The following is a 24,554-nucleotide window of genomic DNA, read 5'->3' as shown; positions in this document are numbered from 1 at the left end:
ATACGAATGAAAACAGACTGGAAAGAATAAAATTTAAAAATACAAATAGCTGTATGTAAGGAACTGCTGTAATTTTTTTTTTAATATTTTTCAAAATCTTGCATAAAATGGTTTGTTACTTTTATAATGGAACAATATAATTTAAAGTAAAAGAAATTATGACTTACTTTTTATACAGAACACCATAGGGTTTTTTCAGTGCATACTGTAAGACATAATTCATAGCTTTTAAAACAAAACATATTCTGAAAAGGAGAGGTAAATATAAATCATTATAACAGTTATTATATAAGATTACTCTGGTCCTTAAATTCTATTCTGATTATCTTCTGCTTGGCTCCCTTCTGACCACTTATAATAACTTGCAATATAAGCTTAATATTCTAACTTAGATGGGATTTTCTTAATTAAAATTTTCTATGCCCTTTTAATAGTCTATCCAACTTAAATACTTCCCTTTATTTCTTTAAATTCTACCTATTCCATTCTTTACAGGTAAATAATTTGAGAGTCGAAGAGCAGGGGAAAAAAGTAAGAATTAACCTCATCAGGAAAGACTGACGGAAGTGAAATAATGTTGTCTGCAGATATGAGAACTGAGAAACAGTCACAATGACAGAGTACTAGCCATTTTAAATATAGCCCTTTAAAAAATTCTTGCTATTCAACCTTTATTTTTTTTTCCTACTTCTTTCTATCCACCGAATAATAATCACTTACTACCTATATAGTCTGTACTGCTCTACCATAGGGAATAATAAAGATTTAAGGCATTATCTTGCCTTAGAGAGAGGGATAAATGAAGGGAAATAAAAAATAAGGTAAAATGATCATTCATTATCAGAACTGGTGAACAAAAGAAATTCACCAATAATAGCTATCTTTTTAAGTATGAAAACTCATAATGATTCTTGATTAAATGTTTCGCTGCCTCAGTGGAATAGACATTACCACCTTTCCTTGACGATTCAAGAGTCATCAATATGAGTATCAACTACTGCAATAATCTGTAATATTGTGCTGCTCTTAGAGCTTACTTAAATATGCAGATTAATTGCACTGACGGGGTACTTGGAAGGACAGAAGCAGTATCCCATCAACAAAATAACACTTACACAAACAAAAAGGATGAGCATGTTAGACATTCAAATATATGAACTGACTATTGCACTTAACATGCACGTTAAGTCAAGTTTAAAAATTTATTCAGTTACTTACTGAGTTTATTTAACTCAAAGACTCTACCCATTTTACTTGAGGTCTAAATATTCAACTACCTACTAGGTAACCCTAGAGACTGTGCCTGCCCAAACTCTTCTACCCTCAACATCTAGTCTCTCTGATATCTCCCACTTTCATTGCCATCACTGGACTCCAGATGCTCTTTACTTGGCTGACAGTAAAGACTTAAAGTTTCCTATATTTACTTCAACCCTTTCTAGCCAAGATGATTGAAATGATCGCATCTCACTTAAAATTTTCATTGGTTCCACTGAGCTTTCAAAATAAAGCTCAAACTCCATTTTACTATCTGACCCCTGCTTGTTCTTTTAGCTTCATCTAGCCCACTCTCCTTTAGCCATCCCCAATTATTTGCAGTTCCCCAAATGCATCATGCTCCTTCACTGCTTTCTCTGAACGAGCTTCTTCTTCAGCCTTGGAAACCCTTCTCCTCCTCTCTCCAGTCTTGCTCCAATTCTGACTCCCATTCCATCCTGTGCATGCCTCTAGCACAGCTCTTAGTTTACAGTGCTATAGTTTTTTACTTGTCTCTCTCCCTCACTAAGCTCACTGAAGGGAGAGAATATGTTTCATCTATTAATCCCCAGCACCTAAGACAGTAACTGGTGTCGGTAAAGGAATAAGTATATAGTAATATGACATTATTTCAATTTATAAATTAGATATATTCCTTAAATGTGAGTAAACCAAATTCTAGTAATTGAAACCAGTTGAAATTTACTAAGAAAATCAATTGTTTTAAGGAAAACCAATAATCAGTGCCTTGACAAGGCCAATAATCTCCAACTTTTCTCTAACGCTAGCAGTTAAGGCAAAGAAAACTTATCTATGTATTTATTTCTGTATGCTGAAAATTTCCTAAAATGACATCAATACCATTTAAAAAATAAGTATATATACATACCACGTCTTTAAGTACTTCTGTCACTGTTGAATTTGCATTTCCCCCTTTAATAAGCATGGCATTTTTAATATTTTCACTGAGTTTTGGTTCTCTCTTCTCAAGGAATCTCTTGGCCCTTTTCGTTTTGGGCTTTCTGTTCATAAAAAAATCACAATTTATAACAACTTAAAATATTTTCCTCATATTATAAAACCAGACCTTGTAATATGCAAAATCTTAAAAATCAACAGAAACATTACATAGCATTTTTCAGTTAGGATTCCACCACTAAACAAAACCTCACTTTTTAGGGAGATAATTAGTAAAAGATATTCAATTATTACTATTAAATGTTAATTCTAATTTGTAAAGATTTATGCACCCCTTGTTGACTGCAGCACTATTTACCAGAGCCAAGATATGGAAGCAACCTAAGTGCCCATCAATAGATAACTGGATAAAAAAATTACAGTACATACATATAATGGAATATTCCTCAGCCATTAAAAATATGAAACTTTACCATTTGCAACCACATGGATGGACCTAGAGAGTATTATGCTGATTATAGGGAATATAGTCAATGGCACTGTAATGGCTATGTGTAGTGCCAGATGGGCACTAGAGTAATCAGGGGGATCACTTCATTAATTATATAAATGCCTAACTATTGTGCTATATACCTTAAGCTAATAATAAATAAAATAAAGGGACTATAGATAACTGGGGAAAAAAGTGTTAATTTTATTAGCTTCTAGTTTTCTAAAATGGTTTGCATTTTAATATTCCCAGCATTCTTTTATTACTGCTTCTTTCTAAATCTTTTATTAAACAAAAAAAGGACTCAAGTGAATACTGTTGCTATTTTTACTCCTTTATTTTTTTCTTCAATATGAAAGTAGTCAAACTACAACCCATAATCCAACACAAAGAATTGCACAATAACTGCTGATCAAACTCTAAACATAGGGAGGCTAATTATTGCTTATCTTTCCTCCAGGTTTAAGATCACAATTTTTGCCCGGAAGCATACACTATCACACTCCAACATCACTGCTGAGGAAGTCAAACATTACTGCCACCGAAGGGGAATAATAATGATTGGCACTTTTATAGAGTCACTCCATTAAGGTTTAATCTTCACCATAACCTATGAAACAAGCACAATTATTATCTTCATTTTATAGATGAGGCAATCGAGGCCAGAGAGTTAGTTTTCCCAAGAACATACAAATCTTCAAAATGAGCTAGATTTAAAAACTCATTTAGACCAATCACCCTGAAAAATATGAAGAGAAAATAAATCCATTATTCTGATTTTATGATGTGACAGCAGGAGTAGAATGTTTTTATACATTTCTATTCAGAAAAAGGGCTTCACCTCTGCTTCCATTATTAGTGAGCATCGTGCTTTTGCAAGTTCTCTGCCATCTACTGAAAGAATTCCTTCTCTCTTAAATAACTTTGACCCTCCCTCTCCTTCTTCCAGTCCTATGGAAACTGGGTGGGATGGGAAAAAAACCAACAAAACAAAATAGAATATACACACACTTTAGTTCACCATTTATATTTAAAATTTTCACCAGATAAAATGTCAAGCACATATAAAGCTTCTAATCATTTACTGGCTAATAAAGATACACATTATTTATTAAATCAAATCAAGAGATATTTAGTTTATCTACACAGCAAAGTAAATGCTATATGCTCTATATTCCATGTGTTTGTTACTTCTCACTAATCAGCGACGAATGCAAATAACACCTTATATGTTTTATTAGTTATTTGTCCCCCAATTAGACTCTAAAACTGTCATCTTTGCTTCCCACATCTAGAAGACTATATAGCAAATGCACAAAAATCTCTGAATTAATGACTAAAAGCTTTTGGTGTTTACTGTTAACCCAGGTAAATCGTAAGAAAACCACAGCAAATAACCTCAGGAACATTCACGAGATCAACGAATATTTTTCGAACGAATTTAGAACAGATATCCTTCAAGGATTACGCGAAGTATACGAGGCTGAGAGAAAAAAAAACTAATGAGCACTTTTTAATGTGCTGTACCAAGGCTTTACATACATTCTCACAAATCATTCTCACAGTTCTATGAGGTACAATTATGAATGTTATTTTACAAAGTAAAGTGAGACTTGGGGAGATTAAATGGTCCAACGTCATAAAGCTTTAAGTGGACGCCTCCGAACTGTCACCTAGATCATAGACTCCGAGGCCTGTGCTCCTAAGCCCCCACTCTCCCACCTCCCTCACACTTCTTCGGAAACCAGGACGTTTCTAATTGGCTAAGACAAAAAGCGGCCAATTCCTCAGTGCCACCTCCACCCCGCAGCCGCCACGGTGGGATTCCCAGCTGGCCGTCCCCTCGCAGGCGGCACCAACCCAGGGAAACCCAGCTGGTGGATCGATTGGCCCCTACACGGGTCCGACCGGCAAAGGATGTGAGAAAGCAGAGTGGTAACCAAGAGCAGGAGACAAAGGCTACATCACTCCATCCCGCCACAGAAGCCCCTCTCCTAACCATCCCCCGGGGTAGGAAGCCAACGAACTTACACAACCCGATCCAAAGCGTCCATCGCTCCTGCTACTGGAACTTAGTGAACACACGTGCACCACGCGGTTACCGCGAGACGGGATTGTACTCCCGAACCGGCGGAACCGGAACTTGAACGTGTCGCCACTTCCTGGGACCGCCTCTCCGAGGACGCCTGGGGATGGTAGCGGCCCTTTTGGATGGAATCTTGTTCTGTTCCTTTGGTTATGGGTTTTTACCCAGGCTGTCCCAGAAATTAACACTTTTAACATCCCTTTAGCAGCTTCATGTACCCACCTGTGTATAACCTGAATCAGGTATTCAGGGGCCAGGTGTTAGTCTGGGAATCCCCAGGATGCTAGAAACGTTGCAGGTCTACTTGTGTAGTCTCTAAGAATGTCAATGTGAAAGGTACACTATTGACAACTGTGAAATCAGTTTATAACTACCACAATGCCTAGCACATAGAAAGGTGTGCAGAAAATCACACTGCTGTACCTTGTACCTCCAATTTTTAAATCATATACTTAACATGCCATTAAATTTATCCCTGTTAAGTGGTTTTTAGTATATTTACAGGGATGTGAAAGCAACACCACTATCTTGGAATATTTTATCTCCCCAAAAAGAAGAAACCCTTTCCAGACCAGTAGCAGTCACTCTCCAGACCATCCACCCCCTGACCGCCCCCCTCCTCGCCATCCCTCTGGCAACCATTAATCTCAATGGATTTGCCTATTCTGAACATAACATATAAACGAATCCATTAAATAGGAGGCCTTTTGTGTCTGGCTTGTTTCATTTTCTATGATCACATGTTCATGTTTAAGGTTTAGACATGTTGTAGTATGTACCAGTAATTCATTTCCTTTTTCAGGAAAATAACATTCCATTCTATCATATTTGTTTATCCATTTAAAAACTTAGGGACATTTCTGCTTTTTGACTATTACAAATTATGTAGCTTTGAACATTCGGGTACAAGTTTTTGTGTAGACTTCTCAATTCTCTAAGAACAGAATTGCTAAATCATATGGTAACTCTATGCTTAACATTCTGAGGAACTGTCAAACTATCTTTTGCCTGCACCATTTAACATTTCTATTAGCAATGAGAGTGTTAAGTCACTAAGTCTGTGGTAATTTGTTACAGCAGCAGTAGGACACTAATACAATCACAAAATGGGAGCATGGAACATGAGTAGGAAATAAGAGTTTGTTAAGACATGAGAGTGAAAGAAATCTTATTTTGGATCTGAGAAAACTAGGACCTCTGCTACCTTGACATTCTTATTAATGATATTCAAGTATGACCATATTAAATCCAGTAACCCTGCCCTCAAAAAAATATAAACAATGAATTTTAGAAGAAAAAAAAATACAAGTACCTAGAAACTATAAATCATCACTTAAAAGGTATATTCACTCTGTAGTGAATAAATAATGTAGAGTACTTCTCGACAATTTTATATACAGGATTTTCCTATTCCACAAGGAGATAATCGTAAGTCATAAAAGATATAGCATATCCATTTCCAGAATCAATGAAAACATTTCTGGAAGATTACTTTATGCAAGCCTGACATTTTAAGAAGTTTGTTCAGTTTCACATAAGCTGCTGGAACAAAAGAAAATGAAAATGATGGATTCTAAAAAATTACAAACTGCTGCTACATGAATAGAAAGGCACATATCGTTTCACTAAATTGGCCCGTCAATAAATGTTATGATCAGCTATGTATTACGTAATGAACAAATAAGTGGATTTTCAAACATTTCTAAATGTCCTTAAAGAATTATTCTTCTTGAGGCACCTTAAATATATGATCCTCATGAGAATGTCATTATTTGTAAGCAAAAGCCACCCATTGCATTTAGTGTCAGAAGTGCTACATTGAGATTTGTTCCAAGATTAGCTTTTAAGTAATCCCAGTTAGTAAGGTAGTTCAATGGTGGAAAATTTCCAGTTTTACAAAATATTTCATAGTTAAAAAATAAGATTTTATTTTACCAAATTCAAAACATTTATTAAGGAGCTAAAACATATCATGTTCTCCTCAGAATTTATGACTTTATTTTCCTCTTCGATTTAAGGTATAACTTACCTTATAGTCTAGGTCAGTTTAATTTACAAGATCACAAATCTCAAGAATCTTCCACTCAACTTCTTGATACTTTTCTAAAATTGTCAAGTTTGCTGAAATGCATAATTTATCAATTAGGATTAAGAGTTGCTATTAGAGTGACTTAAACAAGGCAAGTTATTTCTCTCAGGTAAAGGCCAAAAGTGGGCTGTTGCAATGAACAATAGCAAGAGTCACAGGTTTAGAATGACATTCATATTCACAAGACCAAATAAGTTTGTTGGACCCAGCCTGGCACTTGCTCACTTTATGAGAAATGGCACAGCAGCATGAGGCTTGTCTTTATTCCAGTTGCCCAATGTCAGATCAGGTGTAAGGGAACAAGATCATTTGGGTGGGTGCAGAAGTCACACTAGCTTAGAAGCTTTAGGCTCCCTAAGAATCAGTATCTCTTGAAACAGCCCAAATGTAGTTTCCAGGGATCTCTGTAGTAAAAAACAGAACTTAAGAAAGACCAAAGCCCGTATTTTCCAATGGCATGTTTAGTTCTTATCACTCTTCCTGGTCCAGAAAAAGTTTACCAGTAAATCATTTTTAATCATAAACAATATTGCCTGGCATCACAGCTGATGTACTATCATCATCTTGTCTAATAGGTTTTCAGAGAATAATGCTGAAAGGTAAACTTGAGTTCATTTTACTAGGGAGAAAGAGAAAGGGTTTTATTGACTCTACTCATAGCAGTCCAGGACAGCATCATAAAATCAGGACCAAATCTTCGATCTTGTTGCTCTGCCACTCACGGCTTCTATTTCCTAGGTTACTTTATAACCCAAGAAGCCTACTAGAGCTCTAGCCACCACATTTATGTTCCAGTAGGAAGAGAAGATGAGCTGGCCCATTTCCTTTTACACCTTAAAATTTAAGGTAACTTCCCAGAATCATCCATCACTCAGCACTTCTAATTCCATGTCGCCACCCCAAAATTAGTCACATGGCCATGTACATATGCAAGGAAAGCAGGGCACATTGATAACTGGAAAAAATTCTGAGGTTCTATCACAAAAAAAAAAAAAAGGAAGAACAGATACTGAGTCATGTAATTAGCAGTCTTTCCTATACATACATATGGTGGGAAAAATAAGCTTTTTATTAAACAAAAGCTAAGACTAAAATGTCATATAAAAATTGAGAAGATATACATGCTTATAATTTGGAAATGTTTTTAATCAAGGTAAATTGTTATTTTGTAAAGTACAAAAGTTACTGAAGAAAAAAAACTCATCCTAGAATATTATTTATTGACAGAACATAGTTATAGCTCTAACAGTTATGAGATATAATTAATGTGAAGTGTGTTTTAACTTATTAGTACCAGGTTAAATCATATGCAATTACCTGTTTTCTATAAACAATCAAATACTGATAATTTTATACAGTTCAACCTGTAACAAGGTATGTTTATAAATAATTTACATAAAAACATACAAATTAGAGCAGATCTAGGTTATCTTAATAGAATGACTGCTACGCATAGCTGAACTCCAATCTTTCTCAAGTGGGAAAGGAATGGAATTATGGCTGGAATATCAGGAACATTACCTTTATCCTTAAGTATTTTTCTGTTCCTAGACATATAATACTTACTGTGGTTGATTGGATAATGCCCCACCCCCAAAGATCCTCATTCCCTCCTCCTGTTTTACACCTGTTCAAGCTTCATAGCAGAAAGGACTTTTCAGATAGAATTGTTATAGACCTTAAAATAGTGATGTGGGCCCAATGCATTCAAATGAACCTTTAAAGGTGGAAGATGAGAAAGGTTGGTCAGAAATAGGATAATGGAAGAAGATTTTATGTGGGAGAGGAACCTAACCCACCACTACTGGCTTTGTGGAGAAGGAAACCATGAGCCAAAGAATACGGGCAGCCTCTAGAAGCTGGGAATGGCCCTTAGCTGAGAGCAAGGAAAGAGGACCTTGACCCTTCAATTGCAAGGAACTGAATTCTGCCAACAACTGAATGAACAGAAAATGTCATCCCTGTCCACCAGCCCCCTTCAGAAAAGAATGAAGTCCTACCAACATCTGATTTTAGCCCAGGTGAGACCCATGTCAGACCTATGTCTTATAAAACTGTAAGAAAATATATTTGTGTTGTTTTGATCCACTAAGTTTGTGGTAATTTGTGATGGCTGCAATAGAAAACTTATACACTTACCTTAGTAAAACCTCCAATTTAAAAGACTCGTCAGAGAAAGGTCCCTATTGTCATTTAAATCATATTTTTAAAAATTTAATTTATATCTGGTCCTTCATGATTCTGGTATATTAAGTTGTAGCTATAATTGGAAATATGTGTATAGCCAACAAAAATAATAAAATAGTGAACTGAAAGCTAAACAGTCAATTATTTTATATAAAAGCTCTTAAAAGTTCATGACTAATCATTACAAAAAAAAAATTTTATCTAGGAGTTATTTCGAAGGCAGCATCTTGAGTTTCCATAAAAACAGAACTTTCTGTTTCAGAAGAAGGAATATCAATAAGAGGACCAGAATCTTCTATTTCCAAATGCAGTGGTTTCTCCTGTTCATAACTCAGGTTAGAATTATCTTTCATTGGAATCTCTTGCTCTTCCAACTCCAAAGGCTTATCTGGGGTTGGAGCTACAATTTCTTCATCTTCATTTTCATGTAGGAAACTACAAATCATGTTGGGTCTATAAGAGAAATCATTATCCTTGATTTGCAGCCATTCCACACCACCTAATGGGGAGGGGGTTGGGGTGAAGGGGTGGGGAGACAAACCAAGAAAGAAACAATGAAAAAGGAATTTTACTTAAGTATATTTTTCTTTAAATTTTCATTCTATGACTGTATGTCAAAATAAAACTCAAAATCACTAAAAGTAAACTACTTCAGAATTATTCCAAGCCTTTTTTCCACAGTTCAATTCCCAACTCATTTTGAGATAATTTGAGCCCTCACTGCCATCTCATGCCTTAAAGAAAACTTTGTCACTTCTCTACAATTTTCTCTTTACCCACTTAGTTTTCATACCATGGATAATACTAATCTAGCATCTCAAATCAACACTTACATGTCATTTTGAACTGGAATATCCAATAACACATCTCTTTAAAAAAACTTGAGAAAAATGTTGGTTCCATTCCATACTTATAGTCAAAGCCCTAACACCTCAATGAACCCCAATAATCGAGAATTGCTCCAATAATACTAGTGATTTTTTCTTTTAGACTTACTATCCTTTCAGCCAAATGTTTTAAATGGATCCTCACTAATTTCTATAGCAAGCCCAAGCTGTTCAGTCTCCATTAGATATTAAAACATCTCTACCTATCATGCCACCCTGTTCACTCATCCAGCTGTTCCTATTCCCCACCATAAACTAATTCCATACAGCTGTTTGCTAAAACTTCCTAATCAATGATCCCATGTCTTCTCATGTTGTTCTTTTGAAACTCCATCAAAAATTGGTTAGTTCTTCTCTCTCCAGTTAAGCTTCTATTTTTCTTTCCTACTTTTTTCCTGCAATAGCACCATTCGCCTAGTCATCCTCTACTTTCACTTAGTCTAATACTTGCCACCAAACACATACTTAAAATAAGTTGAATGAAATGGGTGTTGTCAAATTCATCCATTTGTCTCAATGTGATCTGATTTAGACTGCAAGTTCCTAGAAGGTAAGGGCCACATCTCCTATTTATTCTGTTTTGCCTCTAGCATATTGCCCTGCTTGGTAGCTAGCCTCCAAATGGTCTCCAATGATTCTCACCTTCCTGGTATTCAAGCCCCTGTGTAGTCACCTCTCACACTGAATAGGATATTGCAGATATGACTTCTAAGGCTAGTTCACATCGTGGCTTCTATTTTGTTCTCATGGATCATTTGATGTGGGAGAAGCCAGCTGCCATGTCAGGAGGGCACTCACACAGTACTATGGGGAGTCAAGGAACTGAGACCTCCTGCTAACAGCCAACACAAACTTCCTAGCCATGTAAGTGAGCCATCTTACAATTAGTTCTTCCAGCCTTACTCATGTCTTCAGATGATTGCAGCCCAGCAACATACTGACTGCAACCTTTGTGCTCACTTTAGCAGCATATACTAAAATTGACTGCAATCTCATGAGAGATCCCAAGCCAGAACCACCTAGTTAAGTTGCTCCCAATTTCTGGATTCACAGAAACTGTGAAAGAAGACAGTGTTTATTCTGTTGTTTCAAGTCATTAACTTTAGGGGTAATTTTTTATGCTGTAATAGATAATTAATACAGGCTTGAATAACTGGTTACTAATTTATTTGATTAACAAAAACTCCCGAATGTTCTCAAAGATCTATCAGATTATTAAAGACTATAGGAAATTCTCTAACTTCCTTTAATCAGAGTATCCAAATGATGGCTGATATCTGCCTTTTGAGTTTATCCTAGAACTTCTAGTACCTCCTTCTTCCTGTTATTTTCACAGACTGCCTAAAAAGAGGGAGTTTGGGGATATACATGATAAGAACAAAGATTTGTTATGTAGTTATATATAGTGGATGTAATTAATTTCTACATGATTAATGTACCTTCCAAATGGTTTTTCCTTAAAAGACAATAAATCTATCAAACCATGAACATTCATCACTAGAGTCTTATTGACAAGAATTTCAAACATGACTTTGAGCAATGAGCTTTTAAACCATCAAGTGATTATTTGTTCATTTCCACAAATATGAGCCTGGTATGGGTGCACTCTGGAACAATCAGCAACTGGAGAAGGCTAAATTTAATGCTAATTAAAAACTAGACTCAGGAATAACAACTGTGGTCCTAGAGCCCCTCCCTCACTTAAAGGCCAGCTTCTTCCAGCTGTGAGCTTCTTGGGGAAGGTTGCTAAAGCTGTCAAGTTTCCAGGAGATCCTCTGGGATTACATCTTGGGAATCCAGGACACTGCTATCATCTTATCTTCTCTACTTACAAAGAATTAAAAATAACAACAACAACAAAAACAACACTGCTGAATTTCCTTGGGGTTGAAAATCATGTCAAGTTTCTTAACAAACCCCTCACAATTGTTTCTAATGAAAAGCAGATAAAGATTTCTTATCTGTCCCCAAGGTTCTCTGCTATGTTTGAGTTCAACTGAATTTTATTTTATATTTTATTTAATTTTTTTTATGCCTACAGCACCTGGTCTTACTAGGTGGTCTCCCATCCAAGTACTATCCAGGCCCAACCCTGCTTAGCTTCTGAGATCAGACAGGATCGGGAGTGTTCAAGGTAACATGGCCATAGACTTTTTTTCTCCCCAACTGAATTTTAAGCCTATGTTTGGTACTTTTCATGAAGTACCTTCAATAATATAATTAACGTATTACATATAGTTATTACTACAAAGAACAAAAATTGTCCTGGCAGCAATGTATACATGTCAAAGCCAATATTAAATCACTATTTTTAGAGAACTAAGTGAGCTAACCTATGTTTTCTTCTCCTTCTTTCTTTTCTGTCAGAAGAGTTCTTGTCATGCTGAGCTTCTTCATTGTATGGCATTTATATTTTAACACTGTTTTATTATTGCCTTCTGCATCCACTAGAACATAAAATGAACTCAATTATTATAATGCTCAATGCAATATAATAAAATACAATACAAAAAAAATTATCATGGTAAGCCATAATAGTTCCAATTTGAGGAGTTAAACCAAACTACTAGCTGTCAAGATAGTGGAGTAAGTTCAACATTTAACTCATCCCTTCTGCTCCAAGTACAGAGAAATGACAGATAAAATACATAACAATTGAAAGCACAACTGAACTCAAAAACAACAAATATTTCCAGTGACACAAATCTATGTGTGAAATTAAAGCTATGCACCTGCTCTGCTCCAACCCTAGGGTAATGAAAGACCAAAGTTAGACTTACTACTTGAAGACATTCCCAATCATGAAAGAAGGTTGAGAAAAAAACTGCTGCCAATCCACTGTCTGCTGTTACAGCTTTACAGAAAACTGTGAGCACAGGCAGAATGGAAGAGGAGGCCCTATCGAAGCTAAAGATATGAAGCACACTGAAAATCTCTATATACTACTGCTGTGAGCGTAACCGATACTACATGTTAGAAAGCAACATCGTTAAGTGGAACTACATGAAACTGTCAATATTCAGTCCAAATTGGTCATTTCACATTGTTGAACCTAACACACACACTCATCAAACTAGCAACTCTATTTCTAAGTGTAAACCTTACACATTTTTACATACATGCACAAGGAGACATAAAAATATTCATAGCAGCATTTTTGTGGTGAGTTAATAAGCATAATTAAGAACATGGGCAGACCACCTGAGTTCAATCCTGACTCTGCCTCTTATTTTGTGTAAGACCTTGGGAATGTTATTTCTCTCCCTATACTTCAGTTTATTCAAAAAGGAAATGAAGATAATAGTATCTACCTTGTAGACTTGTAGTAAGGAATAAATTAGTTAATACGTGAAGAATTTAGAATAGTGCCTGACATACAGAAGGCATTCAATAAGTTTTAGGAGTTATTAATAATTACTGGTAAAAATGGAAGCAATCAACACATCCATTAACTGTAGAATTGTGGTATAATTACAAATAGAATACTAAGAAACAGAGAAAATTGTTATAAATATCAACATGTATAAATCTCAAAACATATCTCTAGTTGAAAAAAGCTTATAGAATGATATATATATAATATGGTATAATTTTTGTCAAATTTGAATATATACAAAGAATGCTATTTGTTTTTTGTTAATACAAAAATATGTAATATAAAATTCAGTATAGGAAAGAAAAACATCAAATTCAGGTGAATGACTAACTCTGAAAACAGAAGGAAGGAAATAAGTTTGAAAAGGGGTATATGAGGGGCTTCAAATGTATCTGGAATGTTTTTAAATTATCTGGAAAAATAGTAGGATTTGATACAGCTAGACAGTGGGTACATGAAATATTTAATATTCATTGTACATAAGTATGTTTGAAATACTTCATAGTAAAAAGAGCATAGCAATCACTTACCATGATCAATATTTTCTTCAAATATAACACAGGTCCCAAGAGTGTCTACAGAAAAATTTAACAACACGTGTTGAGAAATAAGAACTACTTTCTCTGAAAAGCAAATATAAAAAAGCGTCATCTATCTGACATCATCCTACCTTCATACTCGCCAGCAAAGACATAGCTGTCCACTTGCAGAATGGGCCTCTCAGTGTCAATTCCCTACATCGGAACACAAAATCGTAAAAAAAAAATTACTGGAAAAAGCCTTGGGGGCGAAGGGTGGGTGAAATGGGTGAAAGTGGTCAAAAGATACAGACTTCCAATTATAAAATAAATAAGTCTGGGGTTGTAATGTATAGCACACAGTGAATATAGTTAACATGTACTGTGTATTTGAAAATTGCTGAGAACAACTCTTAAAAGCTCTCATCACAAAAAAAAAAATAAAATGAATAACTGTGTGTGGTGATAGATTAACTAGACTTACTGGTGTGATCATGTCATAGGCAATATGTACAAATATTAAATCATTGTCATATACCTGAAACTAATGTAATATATCAATTATACCTCAGTTAAAAAAAAAGGGGAGGGGGAAAGCTTTCCATAGTAACCTTGCTACCAAGGAGATGAATTTCCAAAACTGGGGAACCTCTAGAGCTTCTTGTCCTGGCAAACACAAGATAAGCTAAAACTGCTCTAGTAACTGCAACTACAACCTGAAGACTAGTTAATTCATATCCAAGTAGCAAGGTCTATTTCAGTCAATATCCTCTTCAAAGTAAGGTTGAACACAGAAAGTTTTGCGAACTGTAGCTCAAAGGTTTTTAAAGCACAGTGATGTAAAACAGATGGTCAATTAGATTTCCATAGTTCAAGTCAACAGCACAGTATGAGGTCTTTGAAGTCTTAATAGATATCCTCTCTCCCTCCTCCAGTTTAACCTGTCTGTGCAGATCTGATTATTCTCCCTTCACTGTTTATCTCTCCCACCTATCTAAAACAATGTATTTTTTCAAAGTATATTGTTCTATATCAAAATGCTACCTCCTCCACATCTTTAACTCTCTCCAGCAGATACTCAAGCAGAGTTAGACATTTTCTCCCATCTGTTCCCACTGTACTTCTACGGCTGTCCTTAGAGTTTACTGCTTTGTAACATGGAATTACATATATTTTGCGGCCAGGTATTTCATCGTTCACACTTGTTCTAAATCTCCCAATTCCAGAAGACTCACCAAAATCTTGCATTTATTTTCACATTTTGAGAGAAAGTCTGAATCAATAATTCCTGACAATTCTACTAGAACCAACTGCTCCTGGTGAAAGAAACAGGGGTTAACATGCTAGCATGCGAGTGTGCAAGAAGAGTCAACAGAGAAGCCCCAAATCCCCATTGCAATAATCCCACCACTGTGAAAACTAGGTCCTGCTTTCCACGAGAGGAAGCAAGCGACGTTACCTAAGACAGTCCTACTTCCCCATTCCGACTACCGTAGGACAATCAGGGCTGAGACCGGCTGCCGCCCCACCCCCATACCGCCCCAGCTCCGCGCGCCCATGGGCAGAAGCGAGCGAAGTCCCAGGTCGGCCTCCGTCCCGCCGGCCGCACCTCGATTCCTTCCTCACACACAGACGACGCGGCCACCACCGCCCGTCGCGCGGGTTTCCTTTCTTCTGTAATACTTACTGCCTCCTCTTCCTCCTCTTCCCAGTCCCCCGGACTCCGCGCCTCGGCCTCCGCCATGACCCCGCTCCTCCACGCGCCGGAGTCACTAGTCACGCCCTTCCAACGCCGCCATCTTGAGTGCGGGCAATCGCTCCCGGATCTTCTGCGCAAACGGCTCCTGCCAGGATGCAAGGTGGCCGCCCCCGCGCGCACGTGGAGGCGCACCCCTTGTTACTTTCCTGAAAGCAGGAGCCAGGATCTACCACCTAAAGATCCTTCAAGCTCTGGCCTTGGTGGGAGGAGAGGACTGGCGACTGAGAAGTGATAAAGAAAGTGCAAGCAAGGAAACCACCATGTGCGAAGGGAATGGAGAGACTTTGTGTTGGCCTACGTTTCTTGGGAAGATATTCTTAATATTGTGTGCTCACTAGTCCTCAATTCACGTTTTCCCCCAGTCATATTAAGGGTACCTTTCAGATTAGCTAGCTCCCACTACACAAAAAGCCGCGGGCTAGAAAGTGAACTTGGGTGTCAGGCCTGCTATAAGAGGTACAAATTGTTGTGGCATTATAAGGAGACCCCCTGGAAGTGAAGTTTTGAACAGCATTTTCTTAAAGTAACCTAGATTTTTCTGATTATAAAATAAATGATCTTTGTACGTGAGACATGATGATCTAGTTCCAAAGAACATGAGCTTTGCAGTCTAATAATTGTCCTATTCTGCTGCATAATTAGCAGCAAGGTCTTAAACAAGTTGGCTGTTGTGAGGATTAAATGAGATAATACATGTAAGATATATTTAGCCCAGTGTTTGGCACATATGAAGTATTTAATGAGCCTTTGTTAGTAATAATATACAAAATTTGAGAGTATTATGAGTTCTAAAAAAACATTTTCATATATATCTTTCTAGGCTCTTTCTACACACTTTTTTAAACAAAAATATTTGAATTGTATATCTGTTTTTAGTTTGCTTTTCTTATAATATATAGTGTCATGGGTGTTCTTCCATGTTTTCCACGATAAATATAGATCTATGTCATAATTTTTAGTAACTGAATACATAGTATTCATTGCATAATACTGATATTACAGAACACTTTAGTAAACATCTTTGTACATTTTCACCCAGTTGCCCCATTAAATGAATAGGATTCTCATAGCTTAAAAAAAAAAAAATGTAGAAAGAGTCCTTGACCTATTAGAAGTCCCAGATTTGAATTCTAGGGCTGAATCATGTAAACAGAAAATGAGCCACATACTAAACCTGAGGAGGTGAGGGAAGGCCAACATGGTGGGCCTTAAAAACTCAGAGACCAAAAGTACCCACATAGGCTGATCCAAACCTAAAGATTCCTAACTAAAAGGGGGGGGGGGGGAGTCATGATGGGTAGTCACATCCTAGGCCTATAGCTCCCTTGATAATCTTTACCTTAAGTAAGCCTGGCCATTGTCTTTTTGCATCTAAGATTACATATCCTTGGAATGTCAGAGTGATCCCCTTTCTCCAGATCCCTTAGGGTACACTCACCACACTAGAGCACAGAACCTCTCATTATTATCTTGTTCCCTGAACACCATCGCTATGTGCTGTAAATGTTATTAACTACCCTGTAACCATGAATGTAAAAGGAGTATGTGTCTGTTTTACTTTTTATTCAATCCCAGAGATCCCCACACACACCCCACCTTGCTTTCTCTCGCCCCCTTAATCTATCACCAATGGATTTCATGCAACCCTCCTTACATCTCCTCCTTTGATTTTTAATGTATAAAGTAGGCTGCAAGACTGCCATTTTCCATAGCATTTTTTCAATCTGTTCAAATTTTGCTTCCTGGAAACCAAACTTTGGATGTTTCTTTATGTTGACAATCATAATAGCTGTGATCTGAGTCAAGCTGCTACTCTTTCTCAACTCAGTGTTCTTATTAATTGAGGATAAAAATATTTATTCATACTACATTTTTTATTCAAAGATTAGATCATGTATCTAAAAGTGCTTTGAAAATGAAAAAAATTACATAAAATGTCAGATTTTATTGGAGTAAGGGAGGATAAAAAGGAAAAGAACGATCCAAGCTGAGGAAACAAATGATACAAAGGCTTGGGGAATAAAAAGATGTATTTGGAAGGTCAGTGTAATAACTCAAGGTGTCCCTTTCAAATAAACACATCTCATACTTCTAGTTGAGATTATTATTGTTTACTATTTATGAATTTATTCTTTTTATTTATTTTGAATGACTTACAAAAGGATATAGTGTAAAAAGTAAGTCTTCTATTCCTGTCCCCTTTTATCCCTTTTTGTAGGCAACCATTTTTTATGTTCAGGGATATTCTATGTATATACAAAAAATGTGTGTATACAAAAATCTGTAAAGTAATTATAATATTATATCATAGCACACAGACTAGAAAACCATTCTCTTCGTAGGAAAGAAGACATTATAATATTGGCTCCATGGCCTAGAGCACATGCCCTTTGAAAATTAGCTTAAACGTTGAAACTGCTCTCAGACAGAAAATAGGAACGTATTGGACAAAATAACCACCCATCAGTATCAGCTTTGAAAGAGAGAAAAAGAAGCCTTTTGGTGATTGGGAGGATTTCCATGGCTTATAATCAGAGTTCATTCTTAATACCTTTTATTCTCGATCCTAAAAAAAAATTAGGCCCAAGTGCCAGTTTAAAAAGACTATATTATCTTCATTATGTCCACTTAAAAATAGAAGCAAATAAACAAAATGTGGTATATCTATGTAATGGAATCTTATTCAGCAATAAAAAGGAATGAAGTATAGATACAAGCTACAGTATAAATGAACTTGAAAACATTACTCTAATGAGACAGACACAAAAGGCCACACATTGAAAGATTCTATTTATATGAGACATCCAGAACAGGCAAGCCTATATATAGAGAAAGCAGATTAGGAGTTACCAGGGTCTGGGGGGAAGGAGATTGAGGGATTGACTGCTACTGGATGTGGAGTGTCTTTTGGAGGGTGATAAAAATGTTCAGGAATTAGTGGTGATAGTTGCACAGCTCTGAATATACTAAAAAACACTGAATTGTATATTTTAAGAGTGAATTTTACAGTCTATGAATTATGTCTCAGTAAAATTGTTATTTAAAACAACAACAGTATAAGCAGCTAGTTTTAAACTGAACAGAGAAGAGAAAATTACTTGGGTTATTATGGAAAAATCTTTGAAGACCAGATTAGGGCCAGATACCATGGCAGCTGCAAAGCAGAAGTATAATTTGGTCCTAGATTCAAAAAGATTGCTTAAGGACCTATGTCTGAAGGAGAGAAGTTAGTCAGGGTCAAGTGTCACTAGCTTGCTCATTGAAAAGAAATTTGGTGACAGTGGCTATTACAGTACCCTAGAGGTACTGTGTGGTTCCTGGGGCATTGCAAGAAAGGAAGAGGTAGTGAGAGAAGTAAAGGGTGTTGTTGCAATTCTGTAAAGGAAGAAAACTATTTCAAAGTGTTCTCAGTAGTGAAGATCTACTGCTTAAAAGTTATGCATACCAAAAGAAGGGAAAATTTATAAGTCTGATTTTTAAAAGCCATGTAAAAGACAAATTATATGATTTTCTGCAGGCACAGTTGGAACTAATCAAGAAAAATCTATTTAATTTGGTGGGGAGGGGCAATTTATTTTAATTGTAGTTAACAAGAATATTATGAAAAAATTCAGAAATATAATTTCTGAGAAATACAAATGGCATGTTGTGCTCAATATTTAAAAGCCTGCCGCTAGGAGGAGACAAATGACTTAAAAATCGCTTAATCTGTTCTTTGAGAACATTTTCTAAATAAAGAAGTCTCATGACAAATATATTTAGTAGGAGAATTCTAGTAAAAGAAACTTAGTGAATATTAACATTTTTAAAAATGAAACTCTTACCCTTAAATAATAGTATATAGTCATTAAAGTCTTTTTTTTTTTCTTTTTAATTCACATCTTACTGTTTCAGATCTGAAAACTGAATGCTAGAGTGGTAGCCCTCCAACTTTGGATGCATCAAAATAACCTGGAGGCCAGATCGCTTAGCCCCAAACCTAGAGTTTCTGATTCAGAAGGTCTGGTATAGAACAGGACAGAAAATCTGCATTTCTAACAAGTTCCCGGGTAATGCTGATGCTTCTGGTCTAAGAAACATACTTTGAGAAACATTGTGCAAGATGACTGTAGAAGTAAACCATTTGCCAACAACCAGATTCAATTCAATATTGACAACATACTAACTAAAGTATTTCAGTTTATTAGAAGGTAACAATATTGGAAATAAGATTTCAATGATCATTTTTGGAGGTCTTGGAAACCAAAAGAAAGCAGTTAAAATGGAATTTGGTAGCAGCACTATTGGAAACTAAAAGAGTGTTTTGTTGACAGTGGTGAAGTCAAATAGTACCTCTCTCAGACATATGACATAGATATCTGAAGAGAGACTGAGGGCAGAGAGACCGGGTGGGGTCTACAGTGTCCTTCTCAACCCAGGACATAGGTACCATATATGAAGCCCCTGATAAACATAGGACATGTTCCCAAAGCATCATTTGGGCTCACTAATAAGTAACTAAAAGTATTTCTTTAATGTTAACACAAAAATAGGTGGAGGAGGTTGAAAAGTCTGCATAACTTTTTAGGAATTACAAGAGTCTACCAAGAAATTTCTCTGCAATGGGTAGAAAAAAGTTGCCTAGGGCAACATTCCCTCAGGGTAGCCTTCCCCTCACTGTCAACATTTTATCTGCTGTTAGAGGTACTTTCATGGAAAAATTTGGAAAATACTGATGTAGATCAAAATTAAATGACAACTTAGAACAACATGATGACATTTGTAGTTAGAGAAACACCAGGTTTCAGCAGCCCCTATGATAATGTGATAGAATCTGTAGGACTGGGCTTCTAATTAGATGGAGTAAGATGAGGGGAAGAGAGAGAAGAGTAGCAGATAAGAGAATAATCCAAATTACTACAATTAAGAGCCTGGATGACTGGTTAAATTAAAGGGTTCAATTTTATTTTTTGTTTGTTGTTTTGTTTTAAAGGAATAAGAAAAACATGAGGAGGAATAGAATGACGGAGATAAATGTTGAGGTTGGCTTTCGACGGCGAGAAAGGTAATTTGGCATGTGTGTGGTGGGGGTGGCTCAGAACAGGAAGATTTTTCTCTAGATATTTGGGTATGGGAAGATGAGACCCTGGATTAGGCCAGTGACTGAAGAAAATAAAACAAGAGGTCAGAGACATTTAGTTGAAAAAGCAATAGAACTTGGGTGACTGCATTTAATCTTGCAAATCTTTTCGAGGCCAAAAAGAGAAGGAAGTTTTTAAAAATCAGGCGATTACAAACCTGAAAGTCAGTTTAGAAGCATGCTATTGGTGACATGAGGTAGAACCCCAGCTGCTCTATCCAAACAGATAAAAGGGCAATTTAGCAGGCAAGTGATTCTCAAGTGTGGTCCCTAGATCTGTGTAGTCAGCATTGCCTGGGATTCTGTTACAATGCCAATTCTCAGACCCTATCCCAGACTACTAAATGAGAAACTGTGGGAATGTGGCCCAACAAACTGTGGTTTAACAAACTCTCCAGGTGATTCTGATGCACAATTAAGTTGAAAATTGAACTAGATCAGTTAGATTTCTTTTGTTCCCTTCCAAGAATTTGAAGTGGGATATTCAAAGAGAATTAGTCTGTTGACTGTGGGTAGAGAAGCTAAAAGTTGATTATAGAGAAACTATGAGTAAACCGGAATTATGAGTAAGCAGAAACTATAACTAAATGAAGTCATTGGCCAGTAATCATAGAAACGGAGAGGAATGGTGACACCCTGTGGTTGGGGAATACTGCTTTTCTGCTGCAGCTGAGTGACAAGTTAACCCAGTCTTTCCATCTGAATGAAATTTGTCTAATTCCATATTCGTTTCAGTTCCCAAATGAAGCCCAATCATATTGCTATTTTAGTTCCCAAAAGAAGTCCAATCATATTGCTATTCTTAGGTTCATATGATATTCTTATCTGTTTTATTGTCACGTGTCTCCTTAAAATAGACTTCCCATTAACTGAGGTGACCTGAGTGAATCTGTGTTCCTAAAACATAAAAAGCTGATAAAGTTCCAAAATAGGTGGAACAAAAGTTTAAATTAGTAAAAAGAATTCCATTAAAAAAATTATGAACATGTAACCATTATAAAGTGTACAGTTCAATAAAGTATATTCTCATTGTTGTGCAACCAATCTCCAGAACGTTTTAATCTTGTAAAGAATTACTTTTTAAGAATTACTTTTTGATGAAATGTATTTTAATGCTGTCACCTTTCCTCCTGTACAACCAACCAATCAACTTCCAAACTTAACCATCAGGTCCGATGCTCGGGTTCACACTTAAGAGGTTTTTTTTTTTGGGGGGGGGTTGTTTGTTTGTTTACTTGTTGGTTTCTTTATACAGGCAGTCACTCTGAAAAAGCAGTTACTTTTTCAATTGGAATGTCTCTTGACCTCTCCTCTTATTTTCCTCAGCTACTGTCCTAATTCAGGTCTAAATGCCTCACCCTTGGGTTTCAACATCTACATATGGCGTCTTTATCTTTTCTTTTTCTAAGTTTTGTATGTTTCAACTTTTTCATATTGATCATCCAATAATTACAACCATGCAATTCAGGTAGAATTGTAAACATTAAATTCCATAAACTATTGGTAAGAGGCAGCAGCTTCACCTGGCCTCATCAATACCTTAGACAGGACCATACCCTTCCTGGATCCCTGACCCCTCATCTGGTAAAAGGAGGATTGAGCTAGAAGAGATAGTCTCTAAATTTTTTTCACCCCTGACATTAACAGGACGATTATACCTTACTTTATCATCTTGATGGCATTTCTCTTTCATCTATTTACAAAATATTACTTATTTATAATTTATATAGCTAAATCTTGTTGAATTAACATTCTATTACTGATGCTTTTTGAGAAAGGAAGTCAGTGTTCTAGGAACAAAACTGTTACAAATGTTTTAATTTGGTATGACCGTTTGTCTTGTATCAGAATGTACCATACCTTATCAAACCTCACACTCTTCCTTTTCACCCAACAACTAACCCTTTTGTTCTAACCAAGCCAATCTGTTGAAACTCTATATCCTGACTTTTTTTTCCTTTTTGCCACTGGGTCTTTGCTAATGTCATTTGCTCCACCGGGCTGGCCTTCACTTCTTCTCAGTCCATGCCCATTACTTCTCTTACTCCAAGAAACTTGTCCTGAGTAACTTACTCTAATCTTACATTCACTCATTAAACCCACATTTACTGAGCACTTAATATTTGCCAAGCCCTTCCTGTATTTTTCTATAAATTTCTGTATGCAACTTTAAATCCTATTCGATTTTGTGCTATGTATTTATTAGTTTGCGTTTGTGTACTTTTTTTTCTCATAGTGACTTTAAGTGCCACAAGTTAATGTTTTTGGTTTCTTAATACAGTCTTGTGAATTCATTAATGTAATTGAAGAAATGTTATATAAATAATGTGAAACTGGTTTAACTCAGAGGAATTTGAGGGGAACACTTACCTAGAATTTAAAAGTTATTCTAAGTCCAAACAGATTTGAGGGTTATAGATTCTGTTGTAGATAATTCAATTGAGTGGCTTCTCTCTGCACTGTGCATTCCTCCTTAAATATTTTGATTGGGATCACTCATTTTTGACCCTTACTCTTTCACTGTTTACATTATTTCTTATCAATAGATGTGAGCTAACCCAATGACTGACATGTTAATTGTTCTGAAAATTCTTGTTCAGTTTTTAAAATGAATTAATGTGTATTATGTTTAGCCTTTGCAATAAAAGTAGAAGTTCCTTCATGTTCAGGATCCAATATTTGAAGTAGTCTCATATACATAGACTTTAGAACTAATACAATTTTGAGTTTACAGTAGGTACTTAATAAATGCTTCTTGAGTAGATAAATAAATTTGCAAAGAGAAATGCTTTTCCCTCAGAAGAAAGAACCTTTCTTAGGAGTCAGTATTTCTCAGAACCTCCTATTTTAGAATAACTTGGGTTGCTTGTTAAAAATACAGATTCTTCAGCCATGCCAGACCTGCTGGAATTAGAATCTTGTGGGGGTGAGGTTGGGTGGGTTGGTATTAGGGTCAGAAAGATGAACTTTTAACAAGTGCCTCAGATGAATCTGATGCTCTTGAAAGTTGGGGCACCATTGTCCTAAGTACAAGGTAGAACCAACAAATAAGGCTCATAAAGAGAGCAGGAAGAGCATGGACCTTGGAGCCAGACTACTTGGGTTGATCAAACTCTACCACTTACTAAACGTATGTTCTGGGCATGCTACTCAACCTCCTTGTGCCTCAGTTTCCTCATCTACAAAATGGAAAGAACAGTATAACTGTCTCATAAGGTTGTTGTGAGAATTAAATGAGTCAGTACATGTAAGGTGCTTGGAACAGAGCCTGACAATATAAACACTGTGTGTATTTTTGCCATTATCGGAATTTTAAGTATCCACTTTCGAACAAAAATAGTACATTTCTGTATAAAACCTGTCTTATTATAGAAAACCTAACCCACAGAGTTTGTCCTTTCTTCCTTTCTCCCTTCTGTTTTATAAATGTAAACACTTCAAACCAGGTTATTGCCTTACTGCAGGGTAAACCAGCACAAAGAAAGCTTAGTCCTTTTACCACATGCCGATGAGCCAGAGATCAGTACTCAATCCTTTGTATAGCTTACCCATAATTAAGATCACGTAGAAAGGGCAGGGATTCAAATGAGTCTAACGTGTTTTCTAACTTACCAGAAAGCATTTGTGTAGCTACAAAGGGTAACAAAACACAAAGCCTATTGTAGCAACAAATCTGACAGCCAAGTCATCTCCTGTCCCAAGTCTCTGTGGAGATCATGTTGACTGCGGGACCCTTCTTCCTTCCTACTCTATCTCCAGGAGGTTTGCTAGCCTCTGATAGATGGAAAACGTCCCCAAGACCAAACTCCCATTCCCCTCCCTTCCCCCTCCTACTTTCCAGCGGGATGAGCTTTGGCAACTGATCCCT

At 36.4% G+C, this 24,554-nt stretch overlaps 2 protein-coding genes and 1 pseudogene across 4 annotated transcripts in view; all 3 read right to left on the bottom strand.

Annotated features, from left to right (window-relative positions):
* Nucleotides 1-4,824, bottom strand: part of RPF2 (ribosome production factor 2 homolog) — a 28,635-nt gene extending 23,811 nt beyond the window's left edge. Inside the window, exons 1-3 of one of the 3 annotated variants that reach the window (XM_016137000.2) lie at nt 4,697-4,824; nt 2,147-2,279; nt 168-205 (exon numbers count right to left, since the gene is read on the bottom strand). In XM_016137000.2, the coding sequence (XP_015992486.1) occupies nt 168-205; nt 2,147-2,279; nt 4,697-4,719 (194 nt within the window). In that variant the 5' untranslated portion in view covers nt 4,720-4,824. Of the gene's footprint in view, nt 1-167; nt 246-2,146; nt 2,280-3,506; nt 3,646-4,696 lie in introns of those variants that run through there. The other 2 variants (XM_036220965.1, XM_016137001.2) reach the window with 2 other exon arrangements.
* A 3,141-nt stretch (nt 4,825-7,965) lies between these two features.
* GTF3C6 (general transcription factor IIIC subunit 6) lies at nt 7,966-15,644 on the bottom strand. The gene is made up of 6 exons (XM_016137002.2): nt 15,496-15,644; nt 15,044-15,124; nt 13,961-14,024; nt 13,821-13,865; nt 12,248-12,361; nt 7,966-9,526 (listed from the first exon to the last, which is right to left on the bottom strand). Exons 1-6 carry the CDS (start codon nt 15,550-15,552, stop codon nt 9,225-9,227), a joined length of 663 nt encoding a protein of 220 aa, XP_015992488.1. The 5' UTR covers nt 15,553-15,644; the 3' UTR covers nt 7,966-9,224.
* On the bottom strand, nt 11,947-12,065 carry LOC118606553 (annotated as a pseudogene).
* Nucleotides 15,645-24,554: the final 8,910 nt, after the last annotated feature.

The sequence above is a fragment of the Rousettus aegyptiacus genome, unplaced genomic scaffold (genome assembly GCF_014176215.1).
Source record: "Rousettus aegyptiacus isolate mRouAeg1 unplaced genomic scaffold, mRouAeg1.p scaffold_m13_p_1, whole genome shotgun sequence".
Taxonomy (NCBI): Eukaryota; Metazoa; Chordata; class Mammalia; order Chiroptera; family Pteropodidae; genus Rousettus; species Rousettus aegyptiacus.
This window is presented reverse-complemented; position numbering and strand designations above follow the sequence as displayed.